Source organism: Pecten maximus, chromosome 12, assembly GCF_902652985.1.
Source record: "Pecten maximus chromosome 12, xPecMax1.1, whole genome shotgun sequence".
NCBI lineage: Eukaryota > Metazoa > Mollusca > Bivalvia > Pectinida > Pectinidae > Pecten > Pecten maximus.
In genome coordinates, this window is record NC_047026.1 from 23,234,608 (window position 1) to 23,249,069 (window position 14,462).

The 14,462-nt window shown below is 35.9% G+C and overlaps 1 protein-coding gene across 5 annotated transcripts; it reads right to left on the minus strand.

Annotated features, from left to right (window-relative positions):
* Positions 1-486: 486 nt before the first annotated feature.
* On the minus strand, positions 487-13,951 carry LOC117339450. Of its 5 annotated transcripts, none has more exons than XM_033901033.1 (13): positions 13,879-13,951; positions 12,839-12,950; positions 11,660-11,803; positions 10,642-11,292; positions 9,069-10,231; positions 8,349-9,002; positions 6,988-7,130; positions 6,264-6,354; positions 4,981-5,062; positions 4,640-4,710; positions 3,923-4,018; positions 3,209-3,349; positions 487-1,915 (listed from the first exon to the last, which is right to left on the minus strand). In XM_033901033.1, exons 2-13 carry the CDS (start codon positions 12,937-12,939, stop codon positions 1,836-1,838), a joined length of 3,417 nt encoding a protein of 1,138 aa, XP_033756924.1. In that variant the 5' UTR covers positions 12,940-12,950; positions 13,879-13,951; the 3' UTR covers positions 487-1,835. The 5 variants fall into 5 exon arrangements, 4 of the variants coding, with proteins under 4 accessions (XP_033756924.1, XP_033756923.1, XP_033756920.1 ...); XM_033901032.1 differs by having other exon boundaries at positions 8,349-8,812; positions 8,873-10,231; XM_033901029.1 differs by having other exon boundaries at positions 8,349-10,231.
* Positions 13,952-14,462: the final 511 nt, after the last annotated feature.

Here is a 14,462-nt window from a genome sequence, read left to right on the forward strand (position 1 = left end):
GTGATTGCACAATCACTGTTTTTCTGAACAACACCTGCTTTAAACTTTTCAAGTCCCACCATGGGGATTCAACTCAAATTTCCTTAAAATAATCGTGAGATGGTCCTGAGCAGGTATTGTTATTTGTTTAGGTCAGTCCAAACCGTTGATGCCAATGAACTTAAAATTGTTGAGGATATCATAAGGAGAGGACCAAGTGTTGTTTTTTAAAAAGTTTTGGTCAGTTCAAAATCACAGTCGCCATCTTAGAAATTTTAAATTTCATCTCCAGTTTCGCTGATGCCATTGAGCTGAAAATTGGCGAGGCTGTAAAGCTATGGAAACAAAAATAACCTTATTTTTCAGCCTACAGAGGCAATCTGCAAAAGATCCATTCTGTACTTAAATGGCGGGAACAAGAATTGTTGATGGAAGGACACACTGACAGAAGACAATTTGAATAGCCTACCATCACCATGTTATATACATACAACACTTACAAATGAGTATTGATAGCACTTCATGTTTATTAATACATATTATAAATAGCAAAATTTCATTACCTGTAATTGGTGCCAACTACATGTACTATACACAATAAACAATTGATTTTATACCTATAGTCACCTGGTATTTCTGCCCTTATAAGGACTAGAATCCATGCATCGCTGAGTGACAAAATTGGTCATATTGTGCAGCTCAAATTCATTCATGACATAAAAATATCAAACAAGAAATATACAGTATGAAATATGAAAACCATGATATTACAACTACATTGCAGAATTTCTATTGCACTGTGACATCACAAAATAATAGCTAGAGGCAAAATATGAATATCTTGGATTACTTGCTTGTCTGATGTTTAATAAAATTAGCACCAAATCCTCATCATGCGATAAAAAATTTCAACACGTATTTCCATTTAATAGAAGATAAGTAAACTCATCCTGAATGTTTCATTTAGTTTGTCACTTGCTTTATCAATCTTGTATACTTTAGAAACTGCAGAAAGATTTCCACAGCAAGTGAGACTACATTTATAATATATGTAGCAAATTTCGCTAACTAATGTTTCTGTAGAGAACCAGGATCCGTCACTGAAGTTGATCATTTGGGACTTTTGAGGAGAGCCTTGTGAATCACAGAAATACAACTAAAGAAACTTTTCCAAAGACTTAGCATGTGATCTACATACCCCTGGTCATCCTCAATATTATCACACTGAAATACATTGAAATTTGGAGACAATACAAAGTTATCAGGATGTAAGGCAATTAATGATACTAATGATATTAGTAAATGATCTTCTGGTCCTAAAGCAGGTACTGCTATTGCTAACAACTAATATGAAGCTAGGATGTAAAACCATTTTTTAAGCACCTATTACTTATATTTTATATTCTAAATAAGTTGTATTTTTCACACTCCTAATGTCAGTTTGTGAACTTCTTGTAAGATGCAAAGTCAGCGTTGTCACCATAAGATTTATGACAAAAAAGTGGTTAATGATCAAATGTTACAGGCTCACGGTTTAATTAAAAGGAGGAGCATCACAATAAAGGTCCTGTTTGCTACCAAACCCCAAAGTCAACCCCAGACAAATTTCTTCATTCCCTTCATAAATTCATCTATAATTCAAAAAAAAAAAAAAAAAATCCTTTTTGAATTATCCCCCTTGTTCATTTTCAGGTCCTTCAAAATTTAAAGGTAACTCTCGATATTTGTAGTAACGTATGATTATATTTTGTAAAGTCTAAAAAACATATTCAAGTTTTCAAAGAGAATGAAAGGACACTTTAGTGTTTGGCGAAGCTGTGAGTCATTTAGTAGGCACTGGTCAGGTAAAAAATCAGTTAAGATGTTTCCACATTCTCTGATGTGTATGTTCCTTCCCATATATCGTCTTTCTGTTTCTTCATCAGCTTCTTCTTCTCTGAAAGTCAAGAGGAGAGAGACAATGTCCATAAAACTTCAAATAATAACTAATAATAACTAATAATAAACAGAATTACATGTCTCATCATCTTCCTTTGACACTAAAATAACTACTGTACATATACATGGAAATTAATAAATGATTAAATAAGCCAAAAAGCCATGTGAAATGTTAAAATACATAGAACATAGAAGATGTTTCAAAAATTTCAAATTCATTTCAATACTAAAATTTCAAGAATCTTCTGCAATTCTCAAAATCCACAATCTTTTTTTTTAAACTAGACCTATTAAAGGGGCATTCCTTCGTTTGAATGAAGTCTAGGTCGTCAAAATTTAACTTAATACTGGAAAATATGTATTTTTCCAAGCAGTTAAAGTTATAATCTTCACATTAATAAGGCAGTTTTACTCTCAAAATAAACCAAAGTTCTTCAAATATTAAATCCTGAAAATTCTTCATTCGACCTGAAGTATCACTAATTATCACAAATTTTTATATGATATGCCTTTTTCTTGTACATTTTGGCGTTAATTTCAATACATGTAGGCAGAAACACTCATATAATCATCGTTCTGACATAGATTTCATCAATAGAAATTGTGCATGTTTCTGATGTCCGAATAAAGGAATGCCCCCTTTAAAGATTCCCAAACCTCTGCTACATTCGAGAGGGAATTTTACCAGCTACTCAATATTATTTGGAGCACTGACCAGTCAGTTCTCTTTAACTTTTTCTGTTAACTATGTACTTGTACATGTATGTATTATTATCACATCAATGTTTGATCAAATTAACTCAAAATAATTATATACACTATATAGATGTGTGATTGATCAAATTTTGATTTCATTTATGAAGTATATAATATATTGATGATATCATATTTACTTTAAATTTAAAATGATTAAGAGTCTATGGAAAAAAGGCTTGGAATATAGAACTCAATCTGATGTTGATGAAAACACTCCAGATAACTTTCAGACACAATAACACGTATAACCTATAACTAAGTTTCAGGATGTGAAATTAACTGGATTTGATCTAGATTTACACAGGGTGAGGCAGATGGACCAAATGACACTTAGCCTTCCCAAACCTGGAAGATTCATCAATACAGGCCCAATCTTATTATCCTCATACTTTTGAAGGGTCTCTGAGTCTGGGTAAATTTAAACCTGGTTGACATGTGGTTCTCATTATTTCAACCCTGAGTTTAAAGCTACAATTTTGTTTCTCTGCAAATTTAAATTGTAGATTTCTGTTATTCTCTACCATTCGATAAGTACCTTTGGCCTGTCGAAGCTTCTGTCGTTCTAGGTCCCTCTGTTCTCGGGACACCTTAGGGGCCAGACCCAGTGCTCCAGTCACCAGGCGTCGGGCTGTAAGGGCAGATGTTTCAGGACGGGCTTTGTAAGGCAGCAGGAACTCTGTGATAGATATCACAATATTCAGATTGTTATAAAAATGTAGAAATCCATAAAAACAGAATCTGATGTTTATGAGATCATCTATTGCCATATAACATCAGTAAGATTTAGTCTTACAAAGAAATTCATGGTAGATATATAGCCTAGCAGGTCTCCTCCTACCTCTGATAAACAAACTAACATGATGGATATCACCAGGGTAACATGTTAAACATTACAGAATTTCCTGAAGTGCAGGCTGTTCTGTTTAATTTGAAATGCTTAATTTTTGGGGTATTACAGAAATATTTACCCAACAAGAGGACTCCATGTTTATGAAACAGGGTACACACATAGAAGTGATTTAATTCAAACAGTACTATATGATGGGATATATATCTTCTCCAGCACAAGCGTCACCATAGGATTTCTTTATTTCTAGATTCCTCCCATTGGATATATATTTTACTGGAATAGCCCTTACTTGGATTAGTATAACTGAGCTCAGCTTGACAGAAACTTGTAATTGCTCACGATTTGGTGGATTTTATTTCTCTATGGCTTACATGGCCATTTTAAACTCATTAAACTCACCAACACATCGCTTAGCTTTCTCCTTACTCTGTCGAGCCGCTTCAGACATGGCCCTGACCTTCAGCAATGGATGATTCAGAGAGAGTGCACTTTGGGCTATAAACACAACACAGGAAATCTGTTAATATATGGGAACCCTCTACTTATCATCCACAGAATGTCATCAAAACAACGGAAGGAACAGGAACCTTAATGGTTGTTTGACTTTAAAGACTATTAAGTACTGTAACAATTGTAGTTTACACTCAGTAGCAAGTATAGTGGTACTGTTGGCCATCTTGGATTTCTGATCAACCAGAAAAATATCAAAACTTGGTCAGGACCATTTAAGGTAAGTTTGAGCTGAACCAAGTGGTGGAAAGTTTACACACAGCTGATGCACACGGTGGATGAGGACCGACAAAACAGGATGGATATAGGTCATATCCTGACTGTCAGATTACCTGACAAGCTGATTGTACATTTTGATATGTGGCCTCTCAAAACTGATATTTGGTGTAGTATTTCCTTGTCATTTTTTATCAGGAAAATATTTTGAGAAAGAATTTCCTGTATGTTCTTTATGACAAGGATGTTTGTGTTTGTAACGAGATTTTAGGGGGCTTCATTATATTGATGCTAACAATCTACCAAATAAAATGTTCTCTTTAGGAAAATCACAAAATTAGAGTTATATGAAAATAAAGGATTTTACAGTTGTATAACAAATTAAATTACCTGCCAGAACACTGTTGAACACTCCTAGAGCATGTGTATCATCCACCCATTTAATATCAAAGCCTTTGCTTCTGAAAGACAAAAACATCAATCTTAATAACAAAACTGCTGGAGTGTTGCAAAGAACCCATCTCCAGCATTTCAGAATCCCTCATATCAAGATTTCTTAATATATAGAAACAAGTATATTCATGGAGTAACAATTCATACCCAATCTTAGTTTTAATTTAATACCCATAATTAGGACAGTTCAATGACAAATGTTTTATTTTTCCCCTGAAAATAACAAAAGTTAATTACTAAAACTGAAGTTGTAATGTAATTAAACTCATCAAACTTACTTGAACTGCTGAAATGCTGACATTAAGTCCTCAGTTTTTAATTCTGGAGGGAAATCGTATATCTCTACAACATGGCCTAAATCTGGAACAGAAAAGATGCTGGTCAACACAAGCTGTTTCTGAAGATAAAGCATTTCAGATTCTGTAACAACAGACCATCTCTCAAGATACAGCATTTCAGATTCTGTAACAATAGGCCATCTCCCAAGATACAGCATTTCAGATTCTGTAACAACAGTCCATCTCCCAAGATATATACAGCATTTCAGATTCTGCAACAACAGACCATCTCCCAAGATACAGCATTTCAGATTCTGTAACAACAGGCCATCTCTCAAGATTGAGCATTACAGATTCTGTTAGAATAGGCTTTCTCTCATGATACTGATTCTGTTAATTAAACAGATCATCTCTCAAGATTTAGTTTGTTTGGTTTCGTTTTGTTTAACGTCCTATTAACAGCCAGGGTCATTTAAGGACGTGCCAGGTTTTGGAGGTTGAGGAAAGCCGGAGTACTCAGAGAAAAAACACCGGTCTACAGTCAGTACCTGGCAACTGCCCCACATAGGTTTCAAACTCGCAACCCAGAGGTGGAGGGCTAGTGATAAAGTGTCGGGACACCTTAACCACATGGCCACCGTGGCCCCATCTCTCAAGAGCCATCTCTCAAGATAAAGTATTACAGATTTTGTAAAAAAAAAAAGAAACACATCCTGTTAATATAGGCCATCTCCCAAGGTTAAGACTTTGCATCACTTAAGATACAGTATTGAGTAGATTCTGTTGAAACAGGTCATCTCAACATACAAATTCTGTTAAAACAGGCCATCTCAAGATAAAGATTGTTAAAACATGCCATCTTAATATAAAGATTCTATGATGACATGTGATCTCTGGAGATATTCTGTCATGTGACCTTTAGATATATACCCTGACATGACAAGCAATCTCTTGAGATAGATATTCTGTCATGTGACCTTTAGATATATACCCTGACATGACAAGCAATCTCTTGAGATAGATATTCTGTCATGTGACCTTTAGATATATACTCTGACATGACAAGCAATCCCTCGAGATAGATATTCTGTCATGTGACCTTTAGATATATACCCTGACAAGACAGCAATCTCTGGAGATAGATATTCTGTCATGTGACCTTCATATATACCTTGACAAGACAGGAGATCTTTGAGGAGATATCTTCTGTCATTACTAAGATGATGTGAACATTTACAATACGTGATCTTTGACCTTTTCCATTAGACTGATCTGCACCTTACCCTCTCGACTGAGATCTGGATCTCGTGGTTTGTAGTTCAAGTAGTCAATAATTGGCTTCTTAATTTTCACTTTCCCAATAGCAGATGTTAACTGAAAAATAAAATGAACTGTGACTTGCCTTACATCCTTACAGAAAGACAGCTTCCCCTAGTGTATCGTATAAGGTTACAATACCCAGACTGAATCACCAAACAAACATTTTACTCATTCATTAAAAATTCAGAATGAAGTATATTACTTATGACTATACAAAAAGTAGAATCTGGGGAATTGTGTTTCAAAAAGCAAATCTATCACCTGAAGCAGGAGACATATTTACTAAATTTAGAGAATTCTCAGATGTCGTCAATTGGCACTTCTGATTTTTCCAAATGCAAGTGCTAGTAACCAAAACAGATCACAGACTAATTTTTTCAGTATTTTTGCACCTTTCAGACTTAGAAAAAATTATTCTATTATTATTGTACTTAGCAATTGATTGACAGCAGAGTTTTTTGTATGGTTATGCATTCAAGGTTTTATATATAACTTGAAATAAGTGGAAAAGTCATCCATTTAATTAGGTACTGATCTGATTTGGGTCCTGACCTTGGACTCTGATGTTTGGAACACAAAGAAATGTATTTGCCTTCCCTACTGGTACTGATTTATCAACTAACAGGAACTTTTGACCTGAGCTTCAGACATAACATATGGTCAGTGATACATAGTTGTTACACTCACCTCTTCCATGGCGACAGGATCCAGGCATTCACCTTCATCATCAAACATTTTGTCCCAAGATTCCTCATCTTCCTCTTCTTCTTTTCCTTCTTCCCCTCTGTAATGTTCAGCTTCCTCTTTTCCTTCCTCCCCACTGCAAAAGTCTTAAATTTACAGGAAACATGAAAATAAATCCTTCTCTACACTCTCAAGCGTAAGATATAGCAGTGACAATGAAGATGTCTGTGGCATTATTTTTGAGATTTCATTGGAATTGGCCTACATCAAAATTGGTATATTCCAAATAAGTTGGAAATAGTAGCAAAATAAATATAATAGTAATCAAATTCCTGCATGAGGGATTGACATTTATAATATAAAGGAGTAAAGCTAGTAAATCAAATATAAAATGACAGGAAATAGGAAGACAGTTTTATTTTTTATGTTATTGTGCATTCCTGAATGCTAACAGGTGATGATCATGTTATTTTCAGGAATGTGTTTGACTTTGAAAAGATGTGGTTGTGTTAGTTTATGTATTAATGCTGAGGATTGCTAATTACTTTTTAAAGCTCAATGGTATAATATGATAAACTGTAACCTCTCAGACAGGTGGAATTAACAGAGTTACAGGTGAACTTTGTCATATTATGGAAAATACAATTTATGTTTCCAATCTATTAAAACGTTTTTAATTCTTATTTAGTTCGTGTTTAAAGCGTCGGTCACATTTCTTGATCAACTACATCGTGATTATATCTCCCTGCAACATTCCCTTAAATTACTGTCCCATGTACTTTTTTCACACTAGCTTTTTTAAAGCCATCTTTTAATTTACTGGGTTTTTTTACATTCTATGGTTTACATACAATGATCAGGAACTTGTCCCCCAAAATTCATTGTTTGGTACCGATGAATTGGACTACATTTGTACCTTGTCCAATTCAGTGATTGGTTGAATCACACATTCATGTTACATATACATATACATTATTTTGTATAAAAGAATTTAATCATCAACTGCTTTAAACCAGGCAAAAGCTTTTGTAAAAGTGAAGAGTATATATAGGTCGCCTTACTAGCTCGAACTAGCAGAAATTTATCTGTAGCCTAGTGGTAAGATGTTTGCCTTGAGAGCAAGACAAATACTTTGAGGAAGGAGATAATGTGTTGTTATTCTTTTGTGAAGACATTTTTCAGTCCTATACTGAACTTATTGGATATTGTCTTTGAAATATGCAACATTAGATTCCCTGAGGAGTTCTAAAAGATTTGGTCCTTGCCAAGGACAGCTATTGGCCTGGTGACTGTGCTGAAGCACAGCACCTGAAACATAACATTTTAACAGCAACAAAATGCAAATATGAATCAAATGACTATACCTTTATCTACATCCATGTGTTCTGGACCCTCTGGCTGGTTGGTTGTGCAGCAGTGGGTATTGGTAACAACTTTAGAACTGTTCTCATCCATCTCTTCGTGTTCTTGATCCACAGTTATCATAGTCACTTCATTAGTCAATCCTGATGCATGTTCTTTCTTACACTGATCAACTTTTTCATTAATGTTTTCAGTAAAGTTTATATCTACCTCACCAACTTCTTGTGTAGTGATAACAGCCATTGGTGTGTGTTCAGATTCCCCTTCGACAGCGGTGGAAGCCTCTGTATTGTTTAAATTTGTTTCCGATGTAAGCAAATCTCTCTTTGACACTGATCTAGATTCCTTGTCTACTTTTGTGATATTTGTGGCTGTTTCAGAGCTAGTGACTGAGCTGCAAACTTCATGAAGATCACAACTAATATGGTCATTGCGGTAAGAAATGTCACGCTGGGAATCTCTAGGATGAGATATATCCGATAAATTAGGGGCAGGAATATTTATATCTGATACATTATGGGCAGGAATTTTTACATTTGATACATTAGGATCAGTGACCTGTATATCTGATATGTCAGGATCGGTGACCTGGTTATCAGATATACTAGGGTTGGCGACATGTATATCCGATACATTAGGGGCAGGAATATTCATATCTGATACATTAGGGGCAGCCGCAGGAATATTCATATCTGATACATTAGGGGCAGGAATATCCATATCTGATACATTAGGGGCAGGAATATTCATATCTGATACATTAGGATGAGTGACTTGTATATCAGATACACTAGGGTTGGCGACATGTATATCAGATACACTAGGGGCCGAAATATTTATATCCGATACATTAGGGGAAAGAACACATTTATCTGATACATTAGGGGGAGGGACATATCTATCTGATACAGTAGGCCCAGGAATATGTATATTTGTTACAATTGAGCCAGGAACATGATCATTAGATACACAACAGCTGGGATCATTTGATAACCTACACTGTTCTATATGAGTATCTGGTAAGGCTTTAGTACTGTTCTGTTCTGTCTTAGTTTTATCCTCACATGTAAGTTTACTGGGAGCATTGTTTAATTTTACTCTTTTTACATTTTTCTCCTGATGTTGGTCACTTTTCATGTGTGTACTACCTGCCTCTGCTCTCAACTCATCCACATTCTCTGTATCCCCAGCCACATGATGCTTAGTCTCACCACAGTTGACTGGATGTAATTGACCAGACATTTCTTTTGGCTGACAACCATTGTCCTTCTTCTGGTGTGGTGGTATATACACCTGGAGCTTAGGTCTAGATTTCCTCCCCTGAGACATTTGTTTGCTTGATGGTGGATTTGTATACTGAGGATATGTTTGTTCTGTAGAATTTCTTCCAACTGCTTGGAAACCTTGGCTACATCTAGTGTTTTGATTACTTTGAATTTCTGTCCTAAATTCATCTCTGTTACAGGTGTCATTATCCCCATTCTTGCCATCAATATCAGATATCCTACCGTCCCCTGTCCTGTGATCTTTATTCCCTGTCCTTTCGTCCACGACACTGCTATGGGAGTCACTGGCCACCAGTCTCCCATCTATATCTGATGTCCTACCGTCCCCTATCCCGTGATCTTTATTCCCTGTCCTTTCGTCCACGACACTGCTATGGGAGTCTCTGTCCACCAGTCTCCCATCTATATCTGATGTCCTATCGTCCTCTATCCTGTGGTCTTTATTCCCTGTCCTTTTGTCTATGACACTGCTATGGGAATCTCGGTCACAAGGATGCAAAACTGCATCATCAACCACATGTTGTTGATTTACAGGCACTTGCTGCTGTCTCCGCCCCCGAGGTACGTAGATCTGAACATCTGGTCTTTTGTTTCTTGTTCTGAAAACATCATACCAGTTGAGTAAATATTTATAATGATTGGGAGGAACATAGAAGGAGGCAAATAAACATAGCTACAGTTGATTATAACTGCATTAATTTTCAATCGAACTAGTTACAACCCACGTTTACCAAAAATGAAATTGCAAATTTCCATCACCATAAAAAATTCACAGGCAAGTCAATGTTTGAATACGAGTTAGGGTTATTCAAACAAAGTGTTTGCATTAATGCCAGAAAATAATGAAAGTCAATGATGCTCGACCTGACCACTTTCAAGCAAACATTTTGAAATGTTATCAGAATATTCATAAAGGAGGATATAAGGTCAGTTTTTATAAATGATGAGAATCTATGATTCTGTGATACATGTCAATGGTCTTTAAGAGTCTATTATAAGGGTACAGTACCTGGTGTTTTGTCCTCGTCCTCTCCGTGACGGTGGGACACCTTGGGAGAGTGGAGATGTATCAACACCTCTAGGTGATCTCTGCTCCTGTCTGCCATCTGCCTTCAGGCCATCTCTGTGTCTGTCATCCATCCTTGGGCCATCTCTGTATCTGTCATCCATCCTTGGGCCATCTCTAAGTCTGTTCTCTGTCCTTGGGCCATCTCTGAGTCTGTCCTCTGTCCTTGGGCCATCTCTGTATCTGTCATCCATCCTTGGGCCATCTCTGTGTCTGTCATCCATCCTTGGGCCATCTCTGAGTCTGTCCTCTGTCATTGGGCCATCTCTAAGTCTGTCCTCTGTCCTTGGGCCATCTCTGAGTCTGTCCTCTGTCCTTGGGCCATCTCTGAGTCTGTCCTCTGTCCTTGGGCCATCTCTGAGTCTGTCCTCCGTCCTTGGGCCATCTCTGAGTCTGTCCTCTGTCCTTGGGTTATCTCTGTGTCTACCCTCTGTCCTCAGGCCATCATTATATCTATCCTCTGTCCCCAAACTTGGTCTATTTTGCTGTTTGTTGTCTAACAGGGACCCGGGGCTTGACCATCGCCCCCGCCCCCTTCCTCTGGCTGAAGGGGGCCGGTTCAATGACATTAATCTCTCTCCTTCCTCAGAGCAACTGAAACAATTTGACACCCCAGAATAACATTTGGAAACAAAGTACATGGACATCCCCTGAACAGGGTCATTGCAGTTTCGTGACAGTAATTCAAATCAATATAACAAAAGTTCATAACTCTTATACACCTAGTGAACAGGAAATTCATGCAATCTATCGACTTGTTAATGATGATGCATGTCTACATGTACTTCAGTCAACATAAGTAATTATTTACAGTAAATAATCTATTTATACATATATCTACTCTATAATCTGTCTACAGGTATGTAATATTATCAGTTAATATCAAACATGAAAAAATATCACTTCAATATCCTAAATAAACTGTTACTATCCCTATAAAAGTATCACCACAATTAATCACCTGTTGAGATCTTCCTGGAGACAGACAGTGGTTCGCCTGGACTGTCCCTGACCTACAGAGAATGTGTGCAGTTGTTGGTAATCCTCAGCGACCTTGTGGATCAGCAGTCGATGGAAACTGCTAAGTGGTGGAAACAGCAGCACACTACAGGGACACATAAATCAGATATTGTTCAAGTATAAAGCAAAAAGAGTTCCGTCCATCGCAACTTTAAATCATAATCTTTTCCAAACATTTTTAATTTTTTGGTGAGAGACACATTAATATATATGAGAAATGCATAATAAGTCTTATTCAATCTAATTTACCATTTGTTTTGTTCAGAAAAATCTTTTTAGATTTGGAACTGAGCTCTTCCTGGTCATAATTAGACAGAAATTTCTACCACATTAATCCTGGTCTAGATACAGGAAGATTACATACTCGTTCGTCAGTCTTCATCTACCAAAACAGAGATCCCAAAGGGATCATCTTAGCTCCCATAATTGTATAATTTTTTCGTTCATTTGAAGTTGGTCATCTCCAGAATTGATTTGATTAAATATATCATATAGTTTGATGATCAGTATCCACCTTAATTAAGGTACAGTCTCTGCTATCGAATCTGACATTAAAAGACCCTAGTACATGTACCTAGTATATATTAGTGGTAATGTTGGATATATGACGGCAATCTTTGACTTAGAGCTGACCAACCAGGAAAATAACAAGAGGTCCAATGGACCTGCATCACTCACCTGGTATTCACCAGTTAAATGATTCTCTAGCTGCCTTTCATTTAATCAAAAGAACTTTATTCTAGGCCTTTTAGTTTGTGAGAAATTGTTTTTTACCTGTGTTGGTAAACAAAAGAAGTTGCTTTAAGGTTTTGACCCATTTGACCTTGAATTTAAGTCACCTTAATTTCTTGTAGCAAACTTTATGGGGCTCCATCCCAGAAACCTATCAACTTTGTAATTGAGAAGATGTTGTTTAAATGGAAAAATTGACGCTGGACGACAGATGAAGGACACAGTGCCATGACATAAGCTCACTTGGGCCTGCCAGGGTGCAGCTAAAAAATCCTGCCAATAAGGGTCAGTACTAATCTATTTGATATATCAGTCAATCAGATGTCCTTGATGAAATATAATAAAACTCAGTGATAAGTATATATATGTAAATTAAACCACTTCATACCTCTTTATGGTATAACATTTAAGAAAGTGTTCAATATCCTTATGAACCAACTCAATAAAGTGTTCCTCTTCTGAACTTAATATCCGGTTCAAGAAGGACATCCAGCATCAACCTACAATAAAACCAATAATAAAATTCAATCATTGATCAATGATTTCTCTTCATGGTAATATTCTTCTGCTATTTCATCAATGTCATTCCTATAAATACTGAATCATCCGTCTTAATGTACAAAACTATGCACATTGGTATTAAAACTAATTCACTCAACCTGTAAATTTTACAGCTGATTTGAATCTTAAATAGAAAGAAAAGTTTAAGGTTGATTTATTCATAATAAGCTAGTTACTTAAATGTCAGACACTGTAAATAAGAGGTAATATAAATGTATATTCTAAGCTAGCAGCGATAACGTAGCTCTGGACGACGGAGAGACAATTTCTGACAGATGGTCGCGATCGTCGTCAGAGCAGTGTAGGCAGGGAATGAATATTCGTTCTAATTATAAGCAGCATCGGTTATTACATTTTTAATTGCGACAAGACTGTACAGTATAGTTGTTAACATGTCATGATGAATTATCGTTTTAGATGGTTTATGACACTTTTTTTAGTTATGTTATTTGTAACGTTATGTTGTTTATGACCTAACTTAGACTACTTACTGTAAATATAAAATGCCAATTAGCAAATAAATGGAACTTAAACAACATTTTCAAAAAGTTACGTTTATTGTGATTATGGCTATTTTATAGTACATATTTAACAAAGCTATACACAACTGGCGTATAATAGTCAAGTTCGTGGTTTTCCCCAACCTGATACCCGACTCATAGCTAGGCTAGCTAGATAATTCAACAAATCGAGCCCCTGTGTAAGGTACTGGTAGGCCTATATTAAGAGATGTACGATTCTTCTGCGACTAACTCATGATCTCAATCTGAATACTCATGATCAGATGTGACGAGTTTGGAATAAATTTGGCTTGAATAACCCAATCTGTTAAAATGATGCACCAATATAAACAAATCGTAAGCTTACCCACTTCCAAATAGAGCTCGACTTCTCGATCATCAACAAAATACGAAAACGTCATCATAACACGGTTAAAACGTCATCAAAAAGGGGACATCTAAACTAAATCACAAAACGGTATATACGTATCGGTCATTGATTATCCGGGATACAGAGTGTTATATATTTTAGTCCGTACGTTGTTTATTTGAAACAAAACTGAGTTATAACTTTGATATTATAAACTTCTTTTATTTGTACATTAACAAGTGAAGGAAAGTAACAAATATACACATTTACAATAAGCCGTGGGGTCCGAAACAGACTAGTACTCGCTGGAATGATTATAAACGTTAACTATGTCCAGTACTGTATACATTGTATACAATGTGTATTTTGTCACATTTACAGAAAAAAAAGTCTGCGCGGATACGTGAAAATATCAAGTACATTTAAGAAAATTATATTAAATGACTAGATCTATATTAATTAACTTTATAATCTTAAATTCATGTCAAATAGCTGCTGAATACGTATAAATATTTGTATAAAATGAGCCGGAGCCTAGTGAGAAAAAAAAATAGATCATAATATCTTGAAAATGTCACGTG

Coding starts and splice junctions, on each gene's coding strand:
- LOC117339450 (XM_033901029.1), bottom strand. CDS start 12,939: ATGTCCTTCTTGAACCGGATATTAAGTTCAGAAGAGGAACACTTTATT. Junction 10,232..10,641: donor GGACGAGGACAAAACACCAG/GTACTGTACCCT, acceptor TGATGTTTTCAG/AACAAGAAACAAAAGACCAG. Junction 3,350..3,922: donor GAAAGCTAAGCGATGTGTTG/GTGAGTTTAATG, acceptor TATCTATCACAG/AGTTCCTGCTGCCTTACAAA.